This window comes from Saccostrea echinata, unplaced genomic scaffold, assembly GCF_033153115.1.
Source record: "Saccostrea echinata isolate AGI-Se365-2 ecotype Australia unplaced genomic scaffold, CSIRO_AGI_Sech_v1 ptg000018l, whole genome shotgun sequence".
Taxonomy (NCBI): Eukaryota; Metazoa; Mollusca; class Bivalvia; order Ostreida; family Ostreidae; genus Saccostrea; species Saccostrea echinata.
Window position 1 is genome coordinate 4,569,702 of NW_026889767.1, and position 26,822 is coordinate 4,596,523.

The 26,822-nt window shown below is 32.1% G+C and overlaps 1 protein-coding gene across 1 annotated transcript in view; it reads right to left on the bottom strand.

Annotated features, from left to right (window-relative positions):
* The window catches only part of LOC133189455 (uncharacterized), a 69,594-nt gene that overhangs the window by 12,888 nt on the left and 29,884 nt on the right, over positions 1-26,822 (bottom strand). The window contains exons 19-59 of the mRNA XM_061324825.1: positions 24,507-24,647; positions 23,180-23,337; positions 22,592-22,724; positions 21,998-22,264; positions 21,627-21,791; positions 21,051-21,197; positions 20,580-20,787; positions 19,657-19,851; positions 19,068-19,285; positions 18,528-18,667; positions 17,944-18,050; positions 17,537-17,595; positions 17,008-17,126; positions 16,589-16,668; positions 15,627-15,747; positions 15,329-15,449; positions 14,288-14,419; positions 13,844-13,899; positions 13,208-13,304; positions 12,764-12,869; positions 12,135-12,252; positions 10,117-10,189; positions 9,534-9,659; positions 9,351-9,412; positions 8,913-9,079; positions 8,377-8,435; positions 7,744-7,840; positions 7,180-7,365; positions 6,803-6,963; positions 6,520-6,585; positions 5,520-6,288; positions 4,509-4,615; positions 4,256-4,373; positions 3,872-4,072; positions 3,341-3,506; positions 2,244-2,415; positions 1,672-1,818; positions 1,307-1,396; positions 1,036-1,142; positions 432-513; positions 31-177 (exon numbers count right to left, since the gene is read on the bottom strand). Coding sequence (XP_061180809.1) covers positions 31-177; positions 432-513; positions 1,036-1,142; positions 1,307-1,396; positions 1,672-1,818; positions 2,244-2,415; positions 3,341-3,506; positions 3,872-4,072; positions 4,256-4,373; positions 4,509-4,615; positions 5,520-6,288; positions 6,520-6,585; positions 6,803-6,963; positions 7,180-7,365; positions 7,744-7,840; positions 8,377-8,435; positions 8,913-9,079; positions 9,351-9,412; positions 9,534-9,659; positions 10,117-10,189; positions 12,135-12,252; positions 12,764-12,869; positions 13,208-13,304; positions 13,844-13,899; positions 14,288-14,419; positions 15,329-15,449; positions 15,627-15,747; positions 16,589-16,668; positions 17,008-17,126; positions 17,537-17,595; positions 17,944-18,050; positions 18,528-18,667; positions 19,068-19,285; positions 19,657-19,851; positions 20,580-20,787; positions 21,051-21,197; positions 21,627-21,791; positions 21,998-22,264; positions 22,592-22,724; positions 23,180-23,337; positions 24,507-24,647 — 5,991 coding nt within the window. The remainder of the gene's footprint in view (positions 1-30; positions 178-431; positions 514-1,035; positions 1,143-1,306; positions 1,397-1,671; positions 1,819-2,243; positions 2,416-3,340; positions 3,507-3,871; positions 4,073-4,255; positions 4,374-4,508; positions 4,616-5,519; positions 6,289-6,519; positions 6,586-6,802; positions 6,964-7,179; positions 7,366-7,743; positions 7,841-8,376; positions 8,436-8,912; positions 9,080-9,350; positions 9,413-9,533; positions 9,660-10,116; positions 10,190-12,134; positions 12,253-12,763; positions 12,870-13,207; positions 13,305-13,843; positions 13,900-14,287; positions 14,420-15,328; positions 15,450-15,626; positions 15,748-16,588; positions 16,669-17,007; positions 17,127-17,536; positions 17,596-17,943; positions 18,051-18,527; positions 18,668-19,067; positions 19,286-19,656; positions 19,852-20,579; positions 20,788-21,050; positions 21,198-21,626; positions 21,792-21,997; positions 22,265-22,591; positions 22,725-23,179; positions 23,338-24,506; positions 24,648-26,822) is intronic.

A 26,822-nucleotide genomic window follows, 5' to 3' on the forward strand; every position in this document is an offset into this window, starting at 1 on the left:
ATTTTCTCCCCTTATATCTTTCATATTTACCTGTATGGCAGATGCTCTGACAGATACCACACAGGCCATTACTTTGACAATCCACTGTGGGTCAACAACCACCTTGTCTCTCAAGAAGTCTGTATCAAAATACTGAACAGTTCCAAGGTTATCAAGGAAGGAAATGGCTTCCTTTAGCTGAAGACGTGCGAAATAAAAAGTAAAATAATAATAAAAAATGATTATTTTACGGACTGCAAGTTTACATCAATGATCTCTTCGTCATTTAAGGCTTAAGATTAGTAAGAAGTTTAAAACATAATAGTCATTTTAAGACGTTTTCCATCAAAAAGTTTATTTTGGTTCTGTTTACAGTAAAGATTTTCTTCATTTACATGTAACTTGACAGATCTCTACCCGTCATTTGCAGGTTTGAATAAAGTTACACTTACATCTTGTTCATGGTAAATCCCTTCATCTCTTGCTATCTGTTCTACTTGACTCCAGCTAAGAATACTGCTATCTTTCCGCATTCTGTAAAAAATATGAACATTCTGAATAAAACTGCTTGTTTCTATAAAATATATTTTCAATTTTATTATGTTAATAAAAACACATGCACTTCAAATTAAAAAAAATAAATCTCAGGCAAACCAAATAAACATAGAAAAATTCAAAAATATCCATCATTTTTTATCAGGATGAAAACATTTCAATAATTCCCATTTTACTCTACTGGATACCATTTCAAATCTATTTCAAGCTACCTCATTTGAACAGTTGCATCTTTAATTGCATACAAATGAATTTTTTTTACACTTCCTAAACATATCATTTTAAACTATAAAATTTTTCGGAAAGAAAATTGAAGTTTCAATTCATTACAAAACTTTAAGGAAGAAGTGTTATTTCTTGAGCTTTACACTTATTAACCTACAAGGCCAAAATATACAACAAAATAATTTAAGATCAAGATTGAAATGATTTTAAAAAGTACACTCTATATGTAAATAAATTTTATTTGAACAGTATTTATTTTTCCATAGAACAACTTACTTTAACATTTTTTCTTCTAAATTAAGCCAGACTTGAGGGATCTTTTCCTCTAAATAAGGTTGCTGCAAAGTTATTTCTATCAATTGTTCCTCTAGTTCTTTTATGCCCTGCAAGAAAAGAAAATAGAAAGCATACTGTATTTAAAGTTATAAAGTTGCATTGATAATCTGACAAGAGAGACAATTGCCTCTTAAAAGACTAAATGTTTAATATTTCTTTATAAATTTATAAATTTGAAATGCCCTGGATCTTGTTCAATTTTCCTTCTTACCGTTCCTTGGATTGAGCTGACATAGTGAAATCCCTGGATTTGAGGGTATGAATTCTTAATGACCTTCTCTTCAATTTCCGGTTTCGGAATCTATTCATTATAAATAATAATGAATTAAGACTCTAAACCTTTTCATTCATCTAATGTAATATATAAAGCTCAATAGAGATTCTAAAAATACACAAAATAGAAGCACATTAAATTTGAGATGCTATTAAAAATGTTTTCATTTCATATAGTAATCTATAAATCGCACTTGTCACTTTATAATAAATACAAGTACTTATTTAATGAATGATCTTTTTTATATAAGTCGATCAAAGAATAGTAAGATTAAGTAATTTGTTTGTTTGTTTCAATATCACCTGGTCTGCCTGTGTTCCTATGATAAGAACTGGGGCATCTGGAGCATGACATGCTATTGAGCTTAACCAGAAATCCAGACCAGCATGTTGAAATCCCATTCTCATGTTCCAAAGCAGGAGATACACGGCTCGAGAGGTAAGGAAAAACTAACAAAAATATGTACTTCAATAAGTTATAATATTAACCCAGTGCTTGGACATTCTTAATAATGATAAAATCAAATTTTTCATATGAATTCCTGAGTGTTTAAACATCACAAGATCGAGCATAAACTTCATATGTTCACGGATACACGAGCAGAAATCTAGCAATGTTTGGACAATTAGATCAGCTCTATGTTTTTCTGGCCTAAGTAACATTCTCATTTGAGTGAAACAGATTACTTAAAAAACTTAGTGTATAAAATATGGAAGATTAATTTTGTATCTGAATTTCTACATTGAAAGTTTCACAGGTGTCAATACATGCAAGAATTGAGTAACTGTCAAACCAAAAAAAATCCTCATTCAGGTTATGAGTTCTACTTCCTACTGAATTTTAATATTTCAAATTTAAGGTAAAAATCGATAACCTGATGAGTATTATAGTAAACAGACTGTCCAGCGAAATCCCAGGCTGAGTAGACTATCTCTCCTTTCTCCGGTACCTTTACTTTCCATGACTTGATATCTATACCATCTGTCAACATGGCATTTTGGGTACCACTTGTTTTCTTGGAGGTACTGGTCAACGCTTTAAGTAAACTAGAAAAACAGAAACATTTTATCCCGACGAATGTCGCTTTGGGACAAATTTTTATAAATAGATATTGATTCCTGGTCATTTTTTTAATATATTTTTCAATCGTGCTTGCAACTAGCTTGTTTTTGATGTCTTATGTAATTTTTGACGCTGATAAATCCTTTAAGGTCCAACGACCCTCTGATAATTGGGAGAAATATATTTCATTTCTTTAAAGAAATTGTGAATGTTTAAACTCTGTTTCTTATAAATCTGCCCAGGGATGAATGCTGAAATTGTATGTATTTTAATTAAATATTTCTTTTGAAAAATCACTAGCGAATAAACATATTTTCATATAAATGAACAAAGGGCTGATTGTGAAGTTGTGAAGAATCAGTTTTATGTTACACATGCAATGACTAATATAGAGGAATGATTGATTGATTGTATGTTGTTTTACGTCCCATTCGAGAATTTTTCACTCATATAGAGACGTCACCATATACCGGTGAAGGGCTTCAAATTTTGACCTTTACTCGGCACTCAGGGCCATTGAGCAGTGAGGGATCTTTATCGTGCCAGCGCCTGCCGTGACACGGGGCCTCGGTTTTTAAGGTCTCATCCGAAAGACCCGCAACTTTCACTTCAAATTGCCGAGCGCATGGCGAAGGAACAGTTGCTACCCATTTTATCGACTTGGGTCTGTCGCGGCCGAGATTCGAACTCACGACCTCCCGATCACGGAGCGAGTGCTCTACCGACTGAGCTACCGTGAACGGTCTAGAGGAATGATATAACTTAGTGTGAACTAATGCATTTATCAGGTACGTCGAAAATGTTTTTCATAAGCTGAACAACTGTCGATAATACCTTTAAAATGGAATCTTTCATATGCATGGAATACATGAAACAATACAGATTTAAATTTATCCTTTGCTGTCTTACCTGGTTTTACCAGCATCTCCCACCCCAACAAACATAAGTTTTGTTCTCCTGCAGGTAGTAAAACCACCGTCTAGTCTCTTCAGGTAGGCCTTCACTGATTCAAAGCCACGACTAACAACCTCGTGCGGCGGCGTTCTTAGGGAGGGGCAATGTTTCAAATTGATATCTGTGAATGGGAATCAAAACGGCATTCAAATTTTCATTTAATTCTTTTCAAAAATTATTGTTCATTTACTTCATAATACTGTAATATTATGTAGTGATGAGAATCTGGTGGTTATAGACATAAAACTTTGCCCACCCTACAATTTAAAATACGCAGGAGGAGTCTTTCAGAGCTTCAAAATACTTATTTGAAGTTTATTTTTTTTTTTGGGGGGGGGGTACATTTAAAAGACATAAAATATATACATTAGGTTTAATGTGAATTCTAAAGATCCTCCAATAATCATAAACACTAACATTACAATCATGTAAAACGTATTACTGTTGCAAAGTCACATCGTTTCTCTATACACCTGTGTTACATACTTCTTAGATTTGTCATAAATCCTAACTTTGCTGACAATGTCTCCAAAAGAGGGCAATGCTGGAGATCCATAACCTCCAATTGGGTTAAGGCCTTTAGATCTGATGGAATAAGGGTGATTCCCTGATATCCAAAATAGAGTTCCTTCAGTTGGGTTAATTTGAATATGACGTCAGGCCATCCTCCAAATTTCTCATTGAATCCTACATATAGACAGAATTGCAAACAAGTACTTATTTCTAGCAATTTGTTCTAACATTTAAAAAAATCATTCTGTGAAAGTTCGAGTGTAGATTGTGTCTTTGTGAGCTTTGTCAGTGGATGTTACTTAAATAAAGAAATTGTTTTGCTCTGTCAAAATTCAAAACAATACTTGTCTACCATACCATCAGTTCCAAATCTTGGGAGTAGGAAGAAGAGTTTGAGGTTAAGCTGCGCAATCTCTGAGACGTCCAAAGTACCTCTTCGCCTTCTGTCCACTTCGTCAAATAAAGCCTCTACTTTCTTTTTCAGGAAAAAAAATCAATACATTTGAATTTTCATATTTATAATCGTGTTAACAATAGTCAGGATAAATATCTTATGAATTCAAATTTAAATTTTATTATTAGATTTATTATTCAAAAGATTCCACCTTACCTTCGAGGACAAAAAGTTTGTGATTGCTGGATTATCTTTATGCCAGTCTTTGTACTGTTGTCTGGTCAAACTTTCTACTTCTCCGTCAAAGTTCATCAGTGGAAATCCTTTGAAAATATTACACTATCATTAACAAGAAAGCACAATTTCCACTTTGTCTAAATTTAATTACAGATACATTTAAGGTCAAGATCTAGTAAATGAATTTAGACTGTCTTGTTGTTGCTAGATCCATTATGACGACATAATTGATTTAATTTTTCCCGTACTTTACAGCTCTAATAGAATTATGTAGAAAAAGAAGCATTTTCATGGAATTCAATTTGATATCATATCGAAAGTTACCCCGATACATATATTCAATTTAATATCATTTTAAAGAAGAGGTCAAGAAGATACGAAAAAAAGTTTTCTGTGACACTGTTGGCAATATTGCTACATTTCCTTTTCCTGTGATGGAAAAAACTTCGAAATTTATACATGACTTTCTTCATTTTTCATTGAAAATGAGTTTAAAATACGTTTTCATTGAATTTACCTAAAAATTATGTCCCGATACACCTTATTTTACCAAGCTATATTTGTAAAGGATCATTAAAAGAACTCGTTTTTCAAATTTGAAAAATCTGTAGGTACCTTTCATTCACTAGATCTTGACCTTAACTGTTTTTGTTTTAGTGCTTAAATTGGTTACATTCGACATAATAGATCACGTCCTTGGGAATTTATATTTCTTCTACAAACGTTTAGATCCCTTATTTTCAATTTGTGAAAAATGAAGCTCAAAACAATAACATTGAATAAACAAAAGGTCAATATTTAAATTTTTGTACAAAATAGGCTGCAAAAATGAAAAAAAAAGGTTCAGGGTTAATTATCAACAGATTTCTATGATATGAGAGATAAATGGTAACATTGAACCAAAAAAAAAAGAATATGGAACCCTTTTGAAGTCGGTTGATCAGAAAGTTTGTAAAAGCAAATTATCTATGTGATTGAATAGACAAGTACCCTGTATAGAAAGCACCCTGAGTTTCTTCAGCTCCTTTAAAGAGATTGGAAGCCTCGTTAAAGGGTTATGATCAAGACTTAATTCTTCTAACAAAACCAGATTCTTGATATCGCTTGGTAATTCTTCCAGTTTGATGTCATTCAGAGTTAACTTTGTTAGAACATAGGGTTTTGAGAATCTCTGCATGATGTTTTTCACTTTCACTAAAGGAATTCCCTGGAAATGAACCTCCTTCAGTTTCTCCGCTCGAAAAATATCAGAAGGTAGTTCTTTGACATTGACATGGCTGATATTTATATATCTTAGTTCCTTTAGGGTTGCACTGTTGCCAGGAAGAGGTTGTTTTTCTTTTAGGAAACATCCAGTTATGGAGAAATTTTCCAAATTTGGCATTTTCTGGAAAAAGTCCCCAGGAAAAGCAATTTTTTTGGTGATTCTCAAATCGACTGAATTGACATTCTCCATGTACGGATGAAAAAGGTCGTAGGAGATATCCAGTTCGCTTTCAAGATCATAATCCGTAGTTGCCATGGAAATTTTGTGAGCTTTACAGATACACAGAGCGCCATCTTGAATGAGATTGCTTGGGTCAGTGATTGGATTTCCCTTGTATTTTATCAATGGTTGACACTGACCTTCAGAAAGTTGAAGGATAGATTTTGTTCCTGAGACAGGGTTGCTCTGGTTCTGTAAACCGCCATACTGAGCTGCAAACAAACTGCTTATGGAAGCGAACTGGTGGACTACATCAAACAACATATGCTCAATCTGATGAAATAAAAAAGTATAATTTTTTGGCATAGTCCTAAAAATTGTGTAGATAGTAAATATCCGAGGTCATGGTTTATAATATTATGAAAGAAGATGCCCCCCTTTAAAAGTTGTTTATCCTTTTAAGATATAAAAAGAAATATAGAATAGAAATTCGAAAATAAATGACTTTTTTACATTATAATACATGCAATTCAAATCAGTCAATATAAAATAAGTTTTACCTACCTCTGACCTTGAAAAACTTTGTATGTCCTTTTCTGGCAAAATGGATTTATGTGACGGTAGAAGAAGCTATTAATAACAATTAACAGATAATTAACAGATACATGTTAGCAAAATGTTGATTTTTACTTGATATTGCACAGAATTTCTACTCATTTAGAATGTATAATATACTATTTTAAACTTATATTTCTTGATACACTAGTATTACCTTCAGGAAGCAATACAAAGTGATTTGAATAATTGCTTTAGATTGCTTTAATGGCTTTTTTTTCTCTTTTCTTACCTGCTTTGCTATAAGAGCTATATACACCCATGCTTGAAATTTACATGCAAATGTGACATCAGCAGACAGGTTAGATTTTGGGGTCAAGGCATGCATATCCATGAAGTGCAGAGGGTTTCTTAGATGAATCTTTTTCTGTTGCTGGTAGTTAAGCAACTGATCTGTAAGAACCATGTTGGTAAATGAAAATGTAATGCCTTTTAAGCATTAATTTAAACACTGTAAAGGATATTTTGCTTGTAGTAAGATACACCAGACATTTCTTTTTCTCAATCTGAGCAGTCTCATACTCTTATGGAAATCATGTCATTAGACCCTGTATACAGGTATATATTTTACAGACTAAATTTGATTTTTTTCAACATTCTTTAGCTTACCTGCATAAAAACAGAGTCTGTGGATATTCAGATCAGCAAACATTCCTAAGCCTGGATACAGGAATGCAATTGTGTTCAGAGTGTTAGGCAGAAATGCAAAAGTGTCCTCTACAGATCCATTGTCTCCATAACCATCTAGCCAACCAATCAAATTTCTACTTTGTACGACCATCATCTGCTCCTGAACTACAATTTTGATAAACAGATTTATTTCTACAACTTAGGACAATTTCTTTCGGGAAAAAAAAATCCTTGATGTATCTTATTCAGCGATCAAGTTTGATATTTATAGATTGAACGTACATCAATACATGAAAGTTACATACAATATTTGAAAGGAACTGATTTGGCAAAGATATACCAAAATGTTGTTCATTGTGTATAACAGAAGGAAGTTGGTTTGACTTTCAATATTTTGAAATATGCCATGAAAATTTAAAATTATGGATGTGCCAAAAAATAATCGCTAAAACCTTTCATGTATATGAATTTGCATTTAATATGGAATAATAATATAATTTCAATAAAAAATATATTTGATAAGGATTATCAAAATTTTTTTACCAGTTAGTCGATTGATATCAGCAGAACATGTGGCTTTTTGATTCAAAATCGTGGACATCCAATTACTGTCTGTCAACTTCAGCACATTTGAACATTCCTACCGAATCCAAATTGCAATGGGAAAAAAATTGTGTCCAAATAGATTAGATGTTGCATTTTATAGTAAATCATTCATAGGCATAAACAAATGTTGAAAAGGGAATAAAGTTAATAATGAAATAGATCATATAAAGAAACCGTCATATTAACCCATTGTACATGTAACCATGAAAATCAACATTAATCTTTTTTAAATATCATCAAATGAAAAAAATGCTTTTAATTTATCCTTCTAACTATTTGTAAAAAAAAATTCTGTAAATGGAAAAGAGAAAATTTTAAGGTTTCTCTCCTGAATAAGTTAATGAAATTTTTTTTCTTTTTTTAACCAAATACTACCATGAAAAAAATCTTTCTTTGTATTATTATAACACGCTAAGTTGTACATCTAATTTTTTTTGTCAACTGTTATCACGTTTGTTTATCATATACTACGTATTGTTATATAATTCACTGACTTGAATGGATTTATATTAATATTAAAATATTTATATATATTTTTTTTTTTAGAAAAATCAAAGTACATTTAATTACCTCAGGCACTAAATATGGAGGTGCATACATGTATGTCTGGGAAAGGGACTTTTGAGAGGCTGAAAAGAAGTTAAAAAAAATTAGACGTAAACAAGTGTAAAAGGCCTTGTCTGCAACAACTATTGTGTTTGAAAAAAAATTATCGTTTGGAACAAAAACCAAAATCAATTTGAATTCATAATGTAGAAATATTTCTAAATTGGAACTCTATTCACGTTTTCTTTAAATATTTTTTCTTTATCTGTTTCAATAAAAATAATAAAAATAATCTTTGGTCTTTGAAGATAGAAATTCGGACCCCCCCCCCCTAAAAAAAATAATTATAAAAAAAACCATAGAAATACACGTATGTTTAATGTAGATATACATTGGTATATTTCAATCAATAATCAAGCTGAACAAATTAAACGCTTCTTTGAAGCATGTTAATGACATATGTATGATTTGCAACGTACACATAAACATTATTTCTATCATTTTATTACTTTGTATCAATTATGTCAACTTATAAAGTTTACTATGTCATGAGTACATACCATCACTTCTGTACATTAAAATCGGATCTCCTTCTTTGTAGCCCTTCACTTCCATTGTACTGAAGTCTCCAATGATGACTTTATTATCTCTATCACCTTCAGGTGAATACTCATACTGATATTTCCCTGAAGGTTCCACTCCAATAATCACAGCCTCCGCAACAGTACTGTTAAAAGGAAATCATTTTTGTTAAAAATCTTTTTCAAACTTAGAGTTGGCAGTTTTATATGAGAAGTAACAGCTTCTGCAACAGTACTGTTCAAAGGATATCATTTTTTGAGATGCAATTTCCAAAATAAGAATTATTAGTATTACATGCGAAGTATTTCATTCATTAAAGTATAAGCTTTTTCGTAAAATATAGAAAGCAATGTTTATTCAAGTAGGTTTTACTACAAAATGTACATAGAAATAAATCTATCTGTGCCAAATCTTACGTGTTTGGTAGAGCGATGAAAACTATCATGCCTTTTTCCAGTTGTTCAGGAAAATTTAAACTCTGTAACACAACACATATAGGTATACATACATGATATCCGGTATCATTCTTTCAAACAATTTCTTATTATTCAAATCGAATTTAGTTGTCAATTTCGTTAAAGTTTGTATTGTGTACTTACTGGGCACTTCGGATATCTGATAACGTACTGCCCATAGTCAAATGGTAGGGTAAGGTAGTAATTATCTGGAGTTATCCAATATTGTTCGATCAATTCAGAGTTTTTGAAAATTTCCAGCACATAATCCTACAACGAATTGCTGATATGAAGAGCTTATAAATCATATTACTTTCAGTTAAATATTCCATTATTATATTTTTATTGATAAAGAAAATAAAGAAAATTCTTCATGATGATAGCATTCCTCAACTTGATAGTTTGACATGATATTTATAGTGTACACGAGTATAACCTCAAAGTTAATTACACATTCTTTAAATTTTACCTTTAACTTAAATGAATTTCTTTTAAATGATCCTGAACTGTGGAATAGAACTTGCCCCTCTGTCAGTATTAAGTCAATTTTATTTGTATAGTCCTTAACCAATGACTTTCTTCTCCGAAAATGATCTTTAGTGTCCGTCTTAAATCACCTATTTTCGTTTTACCCGTTTGACTTTTTCCCGTTTGTTCTTGCTTGCGATATCCCCGGTTGTGTTTTGCCCATTTACTAATCAAATCAGTAAAAAATGTAAGGAATTACCTTTCTTTTTTCTCCTTTAACAACTCTGGCAAGCCCCCTGTTGTAGTCTGTGTGCTTCATGATAGCATTAAGTCTATTTAAAAAATAAACAACAGCAATATGGTTTGATTTCATGAAATGTCATTTAAATTCCATCTGGTATTTCTGACAAGAATATTCCTTTGTATAGAATGCCATGATGCTATTAATTATATGTTAATAAAAAAAATTAAAGATTTGGCTCTATAATAAATATAAAAGAAGCAGAAAGAAATCTGAAAACCAACATATAACTTGTTTCTGAGGAATAAGAACATTTCAAAAATCAAATTGAATAAAAGAAAATGTCCGAAAGTTTGCTGGCTGGGGTTCAGATTTTATATAAATTGATATAATAAACATAGGTCAGCAAAGATTACAGAGCTTATCATAACTAATGTTATCTTTAAATAAGGCAAAGTACCTAAAACTAAATATATAGTAGCTAACACCCCTAGATGTAAAACTTATGCAATTTGGGTCTAGGTAGGTCTCGCGCTTCTTTGGGAATAGACTTATTTTATAAATTTAAACTGGCCACTTCCAAAAAATGCTGGTAAGATCTTGCATGTAAAACAAATCTGTTAGTGTGCATCCCTTGAAGCATTATCCACACAGGTTTGGTCAAGGTGGGACCTATAGTTACTTTGGGAATTGAACTGCTGAAAATGCTTTAATCTGGTCGGTTATCCGGAGAGCGTACTTCAAATCAAGCATGCAAAGTTAGTCTGGTAGCAAGCATTCCTAGATGCATTATCATTGCAATTTTGTACTGAGATGGAATTTCAATTAATGAATGAACCTGAATCAAATCCTTTAACTTTGTTACTCATCCAGAAATATCCGTCAAATCCAGCATCCTAAACAAGTCTGTTACATGTATGTACATCCCTGAAGCATCATCCTTCAACGTTAGGCTAAGGTTGGGTTTGAATTTTCTCTTGAATAAACTTGCTGAAAATTCTTTAACCTGGTCACTCCTTCAGAAATTTCAGATCAAATCAAACATCCCAAAACAAGAAAGATAGTGTGTATCATAAGATGCAAAATCAATGCAATTCTGGTGCAGAAAGGGCTTGAAATTACACTGGATTAGCTTGATTCAAAACTATATCCTGGCCATTTAACCAGAAAATGTAGGGCAAACTTAGCATCTGAAACAAATCTGGTAGTGAACATCCCAAGATGTATCATCCATGCTAGTTTGGTCAACATAGGTCTTATAGTTACTTTAGAATAAACAATTTTCTAAAACCTAATCTAGGTCATCATCGTGAAAATAAAATGTCAAACCGAGCACTGAAAGCAAGTCTAGTAGCATGTATCCTTACGTGGATCATCCATACAAGATTTGTCAACATAGGGCTTATATATGTGATTTAGATTGAACCTGCTCCAAAACCTTTAACCTGGTCACTTATTCGGATAATGTCTGGTCGTGTGCATCCTTAGATGTGTTAATCCTGCGAGTTTGCTAATTTAAGGGATTATAGTTACTAGAAAATGAGACCTGCTACTGCTCCAAAACTTTGACCTACTCCGAACGTTGAACTAGTCATTTTTTGTGGCAAATACAGCATCCAAAACCAGGACTGCTCATTAAATCATGCAAAAAGTATCGCCAATGCATCTCTGATAAATATATGACAAAGAAGTTCTTGTAAGGAAATCTGCTCCGAAAACCTAGCCTGGGACACAGACGCCGATGGTATTACTAAGCCCCTCGACCCAATTTCGGTAAAGTAAGTTTAAAATGACATTTGGCATTTGCAATTTGGATCTCTTGATATTGTGTAATACAGGAACGGTATTTTCAAAGTCTTATAACTATTTGTCTTGCAATAACAACTTTCCTAAGACGTAATAAAGACTTTTATCTCAGGATTATGACTTTTAGTTTTTTTGTTTATTATTGGTTTTCTAGTTCCATATAAAACATTCCTATAGAAAATTACATCTTTTATAATTAAGCAACAATTAAAACTCAATATATACTATACCTGTAGACATGACATTTTCCACTTAAGGCCTTCTTAAGCTCTTCTACAGGGTATGTTTTATTTTTCTGTAGTTCAATCCACTCAATGGTGATATCAGATAATTTTGATGTCTGTTGCTCTGTGAAAATAAGTAAACATACTCAGTATTTACATAGAAATTTGATGAAAATAAATGAAAAATTAAAGTTTTTTTTAATCCTTAACAGTTTTCACGATTTTTGTAAAATGTTTCAATAAAAAAATAAGGTATTCTTAAAAGCAATATTAAGTTTTTTTAAATCATAAACTGTGTACATATACATACATTTAATTGTATTCATAGTTACAATATATCTTATATAATAAAGAGAACAAAAGTGTTTCCAAAACAAACATGCTATGATATTATAATACATGTAATTTGCATAGGACCAAATTATCAAAAAATGCAGGCAAAAATAGTTAATAACATACGCATTTCGAATTACTATTGAATCCAAGTTGTTCGCTTAAGTTTTGGTTTCATTCTCTATTGATCTATTTAATAATCGATCGATCAACGAGAGAGAGAGAGAGAGAGAGAGAGAGAGAGAGAGAGAGAGAGTATCTTTCTAAATTATGTATGTATGAAGACTTGTTTAAAACCTCACCTGCGTGACACATGATGACCTTTGTATCATTAGCCTCTATTATCCCTGTACTATGGTCCCCACCTCCCTCTGCATCTCTTGCCTTAAATATTCTGGCTGGCTCTAACTATCGAATTCATATTGTAAAATAAAATACAAAAAATTCACATGGATTACACATTTTTGAATTCATTTTATTAAAATTTTGCGAAAATGATTAACCGGAAAGTATATACTTTACAAAAGAGTGTCAGGACTATATTTTCCCCTCTATTTGGAAATTTTTACAAATGGATAATTTTTCTTCGTCGAATTTTCAATGTTGTATTAGATAAATTACCTTTTCATAAATAATTTAGTAATGACTTATATTTATTTTTCTCCTTTGGAATACAAAATATAAAGAATATTTTAAGTGTGGCCAACTTAAAAAAATCTAGAATATTTCATATTCGTTATAATTACCTTATAACCAATTGGCGTTTTAGTTGTGTTGTGGAAAATAATTTGCCCCGAACAAAGAGCATAGAAAAGTCTTGATAGAGTAATTGTCTTAGGTGGGCTGAAACATAGAACAAATATGCTGAATTAAAGTTTGCTCATAAAGCAATATTCCTATACCCTACTAAATACCATCCTGTCAAATCTAATGCTTCAAGAAGGACGTTTACAGTAAACAGTAATATTTGGAGATAACAAACAGTATTCAAGCTCAAAAGTTCATTCAAACAACACAAATCAGGAGCAGAGCAAACGCAGACCCCTAAAACATCAGAAGTGGGATCAGGTACCATGGAGGAGTGAGTATCCCCTGCCGAACGGACACACACATCGTGTGTTCAAAGATGACAAAAAAGCCATAACAAAGTTGTTTAAATACAGATAGAAGATCAAACAGGCAAACAACGCACTGCCATTGACCTAGATGAGTTTTATATATATATATATATATATATATATATATATATATATATATATATATATATATATATATATATATATATATATATATATATATATATATTGAATAAAACACCAGTACTATATTTTCAGTTTTTAAGGAGTAAATCAGGGCTAACAAGATATTTTTTCCATAATTACCTTATTATTAATCCATCAACGTCTGTGAAGTCTATGCTTTTTGGGATTTCCTTTCTCTGAAACATAATCCGATATTATCAGTGTGGAAAGATTTTTTTACAGCAATATAATTAATGAGTTCAAAGTTTCATTAAGCATGCAAGCATCACCGACATTCTAGCTAATCTGAACTCATGCTGACCTTTTCTTCAGCTGAAGTCATTCACTAACTACCTCTACTACTTTTCTAATGAATTAAACACTTTAAACCAATTACTCTAAAATTGAAATTTAAAATAATTGTTTTAATATCGGGGATAACTCTGTAGTATGAAACGAGAGTTCTCAGAAGGAAATTATGTAAATAAACAACATTGTTTAATTTTGTATATATGGCCTTTCTATGCCATATGTAAGGACCCTCCATATGGAAAACTAAGCTATTGATAAGAGGTTTTATCATACCGCATTTGGATCCAACGGAGTCCAGGGCTCAATCTCCAAGAGCTTTACACACTCAAATTCAGAGTGAAGACCTATCATTGGATAAAAATCTGGTAGTGGTTTACCGTTACCTGGCACCGTCATCTTGTACACCTGGAAAAAAAACCAATTCAATTGTTCCTATATAAATATATTTATAAAAGTTACGGTAAAACACGTGTGTTTGTTTTGTATGCAGAATTGGTCCATCGGTAAAGGAGATCGATTGGTTGTTCATTTTGTTTACGGGTGAATAGGTTGAATCCGTGCTACGCATGATTCAGTCACGTATAAGGTAGATTTTCGGGTGTTTAAATAAAGTCATTCGAAGTTCGTTGCTACATTGCAACAGACTAATCCCCCACCCTACCCACCCCTTCCAGTATCAATATTTCGTACATGTTTCTGTTCGTTTTGGTGTTGTTGCTTTATTTGAGTCTTTTTCTTTTGTAAAATGATATGGATAAAAGGTCGAACTAAAGACTGCTTTGTATACTGTATACACTTCATTAAAGTCTGTTGCACTCGCGCATGCGAGTTGGTCGTATATAAAAGTGTTTTGAGTTTTATTTTATAAATAATTTATGTTCGGTTGAACTGGTGAATTTAGAACATAATTACTACATGTATATCAGTTCTATAATATCTTCTTTCTGTTTTTATGACTTTGTAGAACAGTAAATTACATGTACCTTATCAATTTTATTGTAAATTTTAAGGCACAACACAAAAAGACCAGTAACACTTAACCTTAGAAAATATTTACATTGTCGTTTAAGTCATTTTGTTTATCGTGAACATTGTATGAGTGTGGATTTTGAAAAGATAACAAATAGTATTCAAGCACAAAATTTTATTGGAACAAATAATATTCAAGCACAAAAGTTCATTGGAACAAAGTAAATTGGTAGCAGAGTAAACACGGACCTCTAAAAACATAGGATCAGGTGTGAAATACGAAAATAAAAATGAAATTTATAATGTGAGTAATTTGTTTTCTAAAAAATGTACTCATAAATGCACCTCTTGATCATTTTTGAAGAACTTTAATTCGCCACTCTTCACGTCGAATTCCACTGCCATGACATCCCCCACACTACATTTCTCAATTTTTGTTTGGGAATTCCCCTTTTCAATAAAGATTCTGCAATGGGAAATTTATTTAATTGCTTTTGAAAACGTATCATGATTAAAAGATGGAATAAGATAATACACATTTTGCAATTGTCAAAGTAATAGGAAAAACCATTCACATGTTTTGACAAATGGATATCTTTCTTTGTCAAACCTCATCATTTTTGTTCAGAAGTTTAATACTTACCCTCCGTCATCTGCATGGTATCCAAATGATTTACTCTTCCATCCAGGCATATTATTACTGGCATACAATCTTGGGCACATCCCTATCCCTATGGAGTTCCTTGATCCTCCACAAAGAATCTCTGAAAAGTCAGAAGTATTAATTCATTATTTCATCATCTTACTAGGGTGATTTTTTTCTCAAAGATATGAAAGAATCAGAGGTATGCTGATGTAAAAATTAACTTAGCTTAATACCAATTTGAATTGAATAGCTGTTTGCTTTCATCATTATGAACTTATTTCAAAAAATTTATAGACGTTCTCTTAATCATAATTACATCTATCAATACTTCATGATGGCATGCACCTTATAAAGATATCCAGATTCAAAGCAATTAGTCATCTGTATAAATTCAATCAAGCTTATCAGAATTCATGAGAGGATTGCTGAGATTGTGGATAGATGCATGTATAGATAGAAACAAAAAGACATACATACATGTTATTTGAAATTGTATCTCTGTATAAGAATTAACGTTTTGGCTTTTAAATGCTGAATGTTTACTTCCAATATTACAATTTACCTTAACAATGCTACATTAACTTTTATATTCTTTTTGGTTTGTAAGATATCAGATGATATTAAATTTTTAAATTTATTGACAATGGTTCTTTCACTTGAAAATTAGTTGCTTTTTGACACCATTTTTTCACATGATATTGCAAGATTTAGGAAAACATCATGAAAAAATGAACAGGAAAACCTCTCAGTAGAATTAATCTATGAACGTTTATATTAATTATGTAGCCTTCAATAATTGCAAGAATAAAAAATTATCCATGTCTATGACGCATGAAAAAGTGTATTCCTTTTAAATTCATACAATTACAGAAAATAGATGTAATATATATGTCTTGTCGTCTTTACTAACTTAACTTTAAAAGAGAGAATATCTATTTAATGATTGAGCAGATTCTTACTTATTGAAAATCTTTGCAAGGCTTCTGAAAATGGCTTGGGTGCAACGAACTGCGCAACAGGCTTCGAACCATACTTGTAGCTGTGCAAAAAATAGTGTGCATTTAATTTTAAACAAAGCAATGGACAGGTTTTAAGGATAGAAAGCTGCTATCTTACGCTCCCTGCATACTTCATATGCATTTAACCATGAATGTTTTCAAAATCTCAATGTTGTTAAAATTCACTAGTAACAGAAATTCTTCAACAAATGATAGGAAGAAAAGAATCCATCTTTTTTAATTGAATTTTAATAATAGTCATAATAAGTTCGTATGTAATACATGTATTATGTCTGATTTTATACAGAAAAATATAAAAGTCAAATGTGTGTATCCAATTACTAGTATATTCATGACTTTCTCATATTTGTATCCATTACCAAACAACTCCTGCTTCTTGAAGAGCCAATGCTTCTTTGCAGATATCGGTGTAATACTGAACAAATGTGGGGGTCACACCTGCTGTATTGCTTTTATCTGCAGTGCTAGATATAGATCCCTACAAAAGTTTGTAAACTATGAGATAGTTAAGTTAAATCATGAACAGATGACGCAAACAAAAAACAAATGGTTGCCTTGACAGTTATATATTTTTAGACATATTTTGATTGTAAATGATGCTAATATTAAAAGTAAAAATATTAAGAAATAGTTAACTTTTTTAATGTTAAAAATTATAAATTTTTGGCATCGCTTTTATAAATTCATACATTTTTTTTATCACAGTGTAGGACATAATTGAGAAACCTTGAATGAAAAAAATGAAATCTTTGAAGTTGGAATTGTTTATTATACTAATACCAACATGGCTTAATTTTCATTTTCATGATTGTAGAAAACAATATTTATATCATCTGTCTTTTAGCATTGAAATGGCAACATTAATCGATATTCAGTAAACGTTTTAACCTTTGGTGCTGAAAGTCGTATCTTTAGTCGATCACCCTCTCTAATACAAAGCCGTAAATCTATAATATATATTATGAATTTTATGTACATTGGTAAATATGTCACAAAACTTGCATTTTCAAGCTGAAAAAAGAAAACAATAACCTTTAGTCGTATAATGTAAATACATTTTTATCTATATGAAATATGGAGATAACAGTATTCAAAAAACAAAGTCCATTAAAACAATAAAAGTCGGGAGCAGAGTAAGCACGGACCTCCATCAGTGGTAGGATCAGGTACCATGGAGGAGTGAGCATCCCCTGCTGACCAGTCACACCCACCGTTTGCTCCTTGTCATGATCGGTAATTAACGGAAAAATCCGTCGACAAATCAGTGTGTAAAAATGACCTAACAAATAAACTACCTTTGTTGTATTCCAGTGCTAGCCTGACGTCAGATAAACCAATTTTCACCTCGCTGCTGAAAGTCCGAGATTGTCCTGGGGCTGCCATTATGGTGTTTCCTTCAGAACTGAAAGTATTTGTAAATGAAATATAACAATTATATTGCAAATTTACCTCTTGAATATTTCTAAGTCATATGACTGAAAAAGAACATAAGAATTTCTGATTTCTTTCCTTTTGTCAAAACCCTCCTCATTTTCTTTTTTTTTAATATGCATTATGTAATATTTGATTAATTAAATGTTTTCTTCTTCATATAACCTTGCGATAAAGTTATTTATCCCAATAAATAACATTCTGAAGAAATATATTAACAACTTGTTTGCAGTTAATTATTGAGTGAATAAATATCTAGAGTAATTCATGCGACAAAGCTTTCAAAGAAATTTTTCAGATTTCTTTTTAAAAATAAATAAATGGTTATTTCTTGTCAACTTCAAAACAGTAAGATCTCAGATACATTTAAACGTGTAAACTTCAAATCAGCTTAACATCAGATATATCAATAGATTTTCTTTGAAAACTTGAAGTTAATAAACTAAACCTCAGACACATCGGTGGACACATCCCCGATACTACATCAATTTCTATCTCATTAAATGTCACTGGGTTCAAGGTCACCCTGTAGATATCAGCTGTGGAGGTGAAAGACATCGTCATTGGTCTTAGTTCTGTCCTCAGATCCTACAACAAAATAGAATTATATCGTAGTAAATTGTTAATAATGTGAAATCATTTGAATTTGTGAAAGAATGAATGTTTTTGTGTAGTCAACATTGGTTTGTGGATATGTGGATAAACAAAAGATTTAATGGATCTATGGAAAAATTTGTTGATTGGAAGATGTTATCCATTGAATAAGATGATCAAAAAATCCACAAACAATAATGATTTTACAGTTTTATCATTATGTTACATTTCATGCTAATTAATGCAAAGACATATGTATAATAACAGATAATTCGAGATTTTTTTCCGCAGAAAATCTTCACTGTCATTGATATTTCGACTTCCATGGTCTTAGATTAGTTAAAAATTAATTGAATATTCGAACTTTAAAAGTTTAAAGCTTTTAGGGTCATACCCATAAACCTTTGGCACACGTTACACATATTCCACAGTCTACACATCCAGGAGTAGTTGTTTTACATCCACATTCCCTTAGATCCGTGCCCATGATTCTGTTGTATGGACATTGTTCCCCTGCCTCACAACATAAGTTACACAGAGTGCAAACAGATTGAATGTGTTCAGTGTCTGGAAGGGAGATCCAATTATGATTGCAGCCCAAAGAAGTATGAACTAAAAATTAAGAGTTAAAAACGGGTAAAATATGAAAAGAAATCGTAGAATATATGCATTTCTTATCTTCACTCTTCTGAAAGCATTTTCTATCTATAAGCCATGTAAAATTGTCATTTAAAAAAATCAAACGCTTTTCACATGGGAAAAACAGCATTTTAGTAAACCAATGTGCTAAAAGGATTTGTCAAATCAGGAAGTAAATATTTTATCCAATGAATCAAAGACTTTCTTATTATTTTGCTTCAAAAAAGAAATAATACAAATATCTTTTCAAGAATTAAAAAAGGGAATCCATTGAAGGGATGCATATCAAAATCGTTTTAAATTATTATAATCAAATAACCATATACTTCATTGTATGGACTCACCTGAGTTAAGAGGGATATTCTGTGAGATAACTGCTACAATGCCTTGTCTCTTGATAATACAATCAACAAGATCGGTCACAATAAAGAAGACATGTTTTGTGTATTCTCTAACACTTTTCTCTGTATCATCATTTACAGACTGAGTTCTCTTCTGTGGCAGAAAGCATCTACATTCGATCAACAGCATCCTGTTTCCTGTGAAAAAGATGAAGATAACCAACAGCGATCCATCTCATCAAAACTACAAACAATAAAGTTTTTGTGAACAGGGAATAATCACGACCCCCGAAAATTCCAGAGGTTGGATCAGGTGTCTGGGAGGAGTAAACATCCCCTCCTTGACAGGTCATACCTGCCGTGAGCCCTACGTATTGATTGAGTAGACGGAACATTCCGTACTCAAACCCAGTATAGAAATCTCTGAACAGGTCATAATCACGGACCCCCGGACATTCCATGTTTGGGAGATGAATCGCAGTTGAAACAGTAATTTAATGCAATAGTAATTCATAACCTAGATTATATGAAAATTCAGGTCAGAAAATCATTAGATATCTATTAATAGTTAGTTATATATAGTATTCTAACACATCCTTAGCTGCTTTAGACATACACATCCTTCTTTGGTCTCTTGTGGTCAGCAATGAAAGATAAATTTTTAACTTTTTTTTCATTGACTTATGACGACTCGCAATGATTTCAATGACATAAGCATGAAACATGGAGATAACGAACAATATTTAAGCTCAAAGTCCATTTAAACAATACAAATCGGGAGCTGAGCAAACACCAACCTCCAAAACATCAGAGGATGGATCAGATGCCCTATTGTACAACCTCTCTTTCAGTGCTATTAATTTTGTCAACTTTAGCAATTTTTTTAATGGAACTAGTACTTAGAAATATAAACAAAAAAGAAATACCATTAACTGTTTCCTCTCTAACAATAACCTGGACGGTGCCAAAAAGTAAAACTCCTCCTTCCTGTGAAAGTATAATGGGACGGCCATATCCAACAGCAGCAGCCAAGACAAGGGGAAACAACTGCTGTGGGTAGAGGGCTGGAAAACTGTATGAACGCTGAATCAATACACAGTCTTTCACTGCTTTTTCCCTGGATATAAATTCTCTCTGAAAGAAAAGTCTCGTTGTTAAAATTGTCATAAAATAGCAATATATTTCTCACGTCTAGCTTTTATTTCATTACAGTGTTTATATAGACACTTTTCATTTTTTTAACATATCAAGAAAATATATAGATGTTAGTGTAAAATCAAATATGAGATTTTCCTCATTTTATTTGCAAAAAAATATATCTCTATATCCATCTACCATAGCATATTACTGACATTTGTTATGCTTCAAAAATTAGTGTAAGTTGATATTTTACTAACAAATGTGAATTTGGGTGGATCTAAATTTTTTAGGAGAGCAAAAATCAACTTCTCATCTTCAATGCAAGTTCTCAATGTCACAGGCACTTTCACTAGACCCAAGTAATTCTGTAGAAAGACCAGTATCAACTTTTCCTTTTCCTGATCCTGAAAAGAATCAATCCTTTTTTTTTTTATTTTTGTCATATATATTTCCATATCTTAATGAAAGGAAAAAATCAACAATAAAAATTTAAAGAAAATGTCCACAAAATATGTATTTATTACCAAAATACATTTAATGCGACCATTTTAGCAATTCAGTTACAATTCTGCGAGAGAATTTACAGTGTTAACATATTATAATGCGAGATGTAGAAGAAAGATTATATCAGACACATGATCAAATGATCATTGTACATTTAAATCATCCTTTCAAACAGAACAAATGCAGGTTTAAGAAAATTAAATGGAACTTCGAAATTTGAAACAAAGAAAGAATAAAAGGAAATGATAAAAGCTAGATAAAGAGTCTTTTAATTGTCTTCTTGTATTATACAATTATTCCTTTTAATATCATTTGTGCATAATGTGTACCTTTATGTCAGCTTTCCAAACGATGGATTTTTCTCCAAATGCAGTGATTCCTGTCTTTAGATTTTCAACTTTGGAGAAATTGATAAGTGACTCAACAGATTTTGCTGCAAACTCCAGGTCTACTGCCAAGAGGCCACAATCGGTTTGTAAAACTATCAGATCTCCCTAAAAACATCAAACCGTAAGTCTGAAAATAATTCTTACTGATATATTTTTCTAAACGAAGGTTTCAAAATTATGACCTACACTTTGAAAAATATATTTTGACTTGCATAAAAACTGATGTGTATAATAATTATGTGCAGCAATAAACACTGCATAAAAACGCACAACATGTATGTAACATATTTTTAGAAAATATAGTTATTTACCTGATGAAACATTCGTTCCACCAATCGCATGAACATTTCTCCTGTCAAATAACTAGGTGATACATACTTAATTCTTTCGTACAGAGTAGGACAGGAATGATCTACAGACATGTTATCCACAACTTGACAAATACCCTGAGATTTTAGTTCTTTCCTTGTACTCTCCACAACCCTAAGTAGGGTTTGTGGAAGTGAAAAGATTGGTCTCTGAAGGTCAATATGAGACAAGAATTTGTTCAAAATGGCCTTCTTCATGGCTTCGACTCCCTTTAAAGAAAGAAGCAGTTTTAAAAGAAATCAAGTAAGGCAGGAATGGGCGTTGTTCGATAAAATGCATTTGAGTAGAGTTACTTTAAATCAAAGCAAGACATTAAGAACTAGTTCAAAGTAAAAGGGTTACGTAATATTTTTATCTCACAAAATTTGAAGGTATACATGTACATTTGAGTAGGGTAGTAAAAATCAAAACATGGCCTTTCGAAAAAGTACAACGTTACGGCTTCATGTAATATATTTTTTCTCATAAAGTTATATCATAATCAACAAACATATTGTTCAGAATCTTTTTAATGTATAAAACATAGAATTATGAACCTCTTTAGTAGACAATTTCAAAGACAGGAATTTGACCCTCTCGGGAGATTTGGAAAGCTGGTCAATGTTTTCGATGGCTCTATGTAGTTCTGACAACCTCTGCTGGTGCTCAACATTTAAACTGTTCAAGTCTCTGTGGCAAAAAATCATAAATGAAATTTGAAAATAAAATTGATAAATTAGTACAGTATAACTGAGATTTAGATGTAAATTACTAAATATTTGTTGTTTCCATGTTTAAGGAAGCGTTATTGAAAGAAAAATTTTGCTTGAAACCTCTGACCAAATGGAAATCAACTGTAAAATAAACATGTTTTAGCATAGAGAATATCTTAAAATGTTGACACACAACTTCCAATTTCCCTCAATATTTACATAATTTAAATCTGGTTGTTACGCGTTATTTCATTGGGTAAAAAAACTTCATATTGTATAAACTATGTTGCCCATGTCATAATGGCCTGCATGAAAAAAGTATCGATCCACCTGAAGTTACAATCAAATTTTGTACAAAAATAAGGTTTTCTTAAGGGCAATCATTTCAGTTTCTTATATCAATGAATGAAAAAATAAATATATTAAACTAACCCCTCTAAGATCTTCATGTTTTCCTTTAATGACTGTATACAGGGAAGTTTGTCTAGAGACACCTTGTTTTTGAGAGCTGTGATGTTTGAACCACCAGTTACATCCACTACTGAAAACTCACAGCCAGAAAATCTTGGAACACTAGTCGGCAAGTTTTTCTACAATTTAAAACCTTCTTATATGTCTTCATTAAGGTATCTGGAAATTACAATTTTGTCTAAAAATATATATTTATGTAAAAATATGTATATGTAATTTAGTATCCTTGCCCTAACATATTTTTCATTTACATGTCAAATGTTGTAAAAGTTACCATATTTCATTTTCTGTTGCATTTTAAACAATATCTTTCTTTGTGTTCTTTTAATCAAAGGTGAGATAGGGAACTTGTATTCTTGATACAAAAGATGTGTTAGTGGAAAAAAACTGATGCTGTCGTGTTGCAGCTCAATGAAAAGGTGATTCTTTTTCGAATGCAGGTCAAAATCCATTATCAAAGTCAAAAACTCGAAAAATTGTATGAACCCCCAAAATTTCTTGACACAAGAAACACATACTTGAGACATGAAAGCACTAGAACCAACCTTTTAAAATGGCCAAGATTTAACTTTTTAAAAGAAGTTCATACTCAAAGGTTACATAGAAAGATGAATGGTACGTCGCAAGGAATTTGAACCATGAATATGAAAACACTAGCATCAAATGTTCAAAACTAATCTGCAAAGTTAAAGCTTTCTTTCACAGGTCAAGGTTTTGAGATCAAAAACATTACCCAAAGAAAGATCCCGTTACAAGACGCGCGATATATTTGAAAGCCCGAGCTCCCACCGTGGTAAAGTTATTGCCAATGTTATAGTATTTTAAAAAGTAGGTCAAACTTAAAGCTCTAGGCTAAAAGGTCAAAACTGAAGGTATCAAAAAAAGTCTTTTTATTCGGAATATACATGAAGAAAAGTAATAAACCTGGCGCATAAAAATCATGACCAAGGTCAAAGTTAGGGTTTTTTTTTTTTGCAAAAACGGGTCAAACTTTAAGGTCAAGAGTTTGAAAATGCTGGAACCAAAAGAAAGGCTTTTTCTCATGGAATATGCCTGTGAAATATTAAAGCCCTAGCTTTTGCACATCAAAAGTTATTAGTAAGGTATAAAGTTTTTTTGTGGATAAACAAACAGATTAACAGAAAAACAGGCAAACAGACTAACAAACGGACAGACTAAACCCTTATATCCCAATATCTTCAATTACGAGAGCATAAAATTTTAAAGGCGAAAAACAGTGTCTTTTTTGTGTACAAAATTATAAGTTTTACTGAAACATCATAAATACCTGGTCTTTGGGTTGAAATTCAAACTCGTTCCAGACTGTATCAGAGGTGAAACCGCGGATTCTCAGAATGGCTGAATTCGAATATTGAATGAAAAATGGGAATAAGTTATCGGACCTGTATGGCAATTTCTGCCTATGAATCTGCAAAATTAATAACAATGACAACATCTATTAATTTAAAAAATAGATGAGTTTATTGAAGAAAGACAACAGTGATGGTTTTACAAGCAAAGGGTGATAACTTGTACAACTAGCTTACTTAACGTCAGTCTTCGAGTGGGCGGGGAAAGGTAGTGTCATATAACGCGTTCTCAAACTAAATTTCCCTCTTTCTGATAACACACAGCCCTCGGGAAAGTTGATTTCATCACAAAGGAATTAAAAAGAGAAGTAATTTAGACAAAAATTTGAAGAGCTGTAAAAATGTTGAGAGCAAGAAAACAATCTGTTGCTGCTAGAGCGAAACTGAATGAAACCACAAAAGGAAAACGTGGTTTAAAGGAGAAAACCGAGGTCCCCGCCAAAAAGCCGAAGGTGGCCCAAGCAAAGGAAACACAGTCAGAGGAGAATGCTTCTTTGTCGGGTGAGGAAGTTTTACTAAATATACAAGAAACTGATTGTTCAGAAATGCCAAATCCATTAGTTAGCGTTAATGATTCCTTGGGTTACAATGTCTCAGAAAGTTTGAAACAAAAAATAATTGCAGGTCATTATGTTGATTTGGCACAGTTATTGACAAATACGAATTTAATAGACTCCCAGGAAAAAACTATTGTTTTCAAAAATGGGGAATTGGTCACTAAAGCAAAAAATGAAAAAAAGATAGATGATATAGCTAAGTGGACAGATGCGTTTATAATATACATGGGAGTCTATATAACTGCTCATCCTTCTAAGGCTACAGATTTATTAAAGTATATGCAAACAGTTAGGACTGGGGCTATGAGACATGGAGGTCTGGGTTGGAAAAGTTATGATGAACAGTATCGACTTAAAAAGAGCAAGAATCCCACAAGTAGTTGGGGGGTAGTCGATTCCGAACTTTGGTTGCTTTGTATGCTTGGTAAAGAAACAGAAAACAGCCAGGTCTCAAGACCATCTGGTAGGCAAAGCATGTCATCTTCTAAATGTTACGACTACAATTTTAAGGGAAGCTGTTTTAAATTTCCGTGTACCTACAATCATATCTGCATTAAGTGTAACGGATCACACCCGTTTTATAGCTGTTCGATGAATAATTCTGGGGGTTTTCGTACCCAAATGCAAAACCAGCCTCAACAAAACCAAACAGGTGTATTTCCCAGGTTTCCCTACGCGCGATTCAACAGACCAAGTATTAGAGCAAACAATGTTAGATCAAATGGTCAACGATTTATGGGCCCTAGGCAAAACGCCAATTAAATCTGACGTTTTGGAAGAATTATTGATTGAGTATCCTAAAAGGAAAGTAGCAGTAGAATTATATGAAGGTTTTACTAAGGGTTTCAGAATACATTATACCGGTCCGCGATTTCATGTGTTTTCAAAAAATCTTCTTTCGGCTAATGATTACAAAGTAGAAATTAGGGAAAAAATAATGAAAGAAATTAAATTGGGAAGAATTATGGGTCCTTTTAAATATTTACCGATCTCAAATATGCGCATTTCCCCCATCGGGGGAGTACCAAAATCGGATGGCTCAATTAGACTGATAACACATTTATCATACCCTCAGAAAACAAGCGTTAATGATTTTATCAGCGATGAGTTTGCTTGTGTGAAATATTCTTCGTTTGATAAAGTAATAGATATGATAGCAGATTTGGGAAATGGGGCGCTTATTGGAAAAATGGACATTAAATCGGCATTTCGCCTTTTACCACTGAATCCGGGAGATTTTGATTTGTTTGGTTTTTATTTTGAAGATAATTACTTTGTAGATAAATGCCTACCTATGGGTTGTTCGGAAAGTTGTAATTTATTTGAAAAATTCTCCACGTTTTTGCACTGGAAAATTGCTGATATAACAGGAATAAAATCTTTAGATCATTATCTAGACGATTTCATTTTTGCGGGTAGGAATAATACAGATGATTGCAAAATCTTAATGAGCAAATTTCAAAGAATGTGTTCAGACTTAGGTGTTCCAATTGCTCATGAAAAAACTATAGGACCGGTCCAGGTATTAACTTTCCTTGGGTTAGAAATAAATACTTTGCAAATGCAGGTAAAGGTGCCAAAAGAAAAACTCAATTCGCTGCGTGACGCGTTAGAAAGTTTGTTAGGGAGGAAAAAAGTCACACTTAAGGAAATGCAATCTCTAGTAGGAGGTTTAAG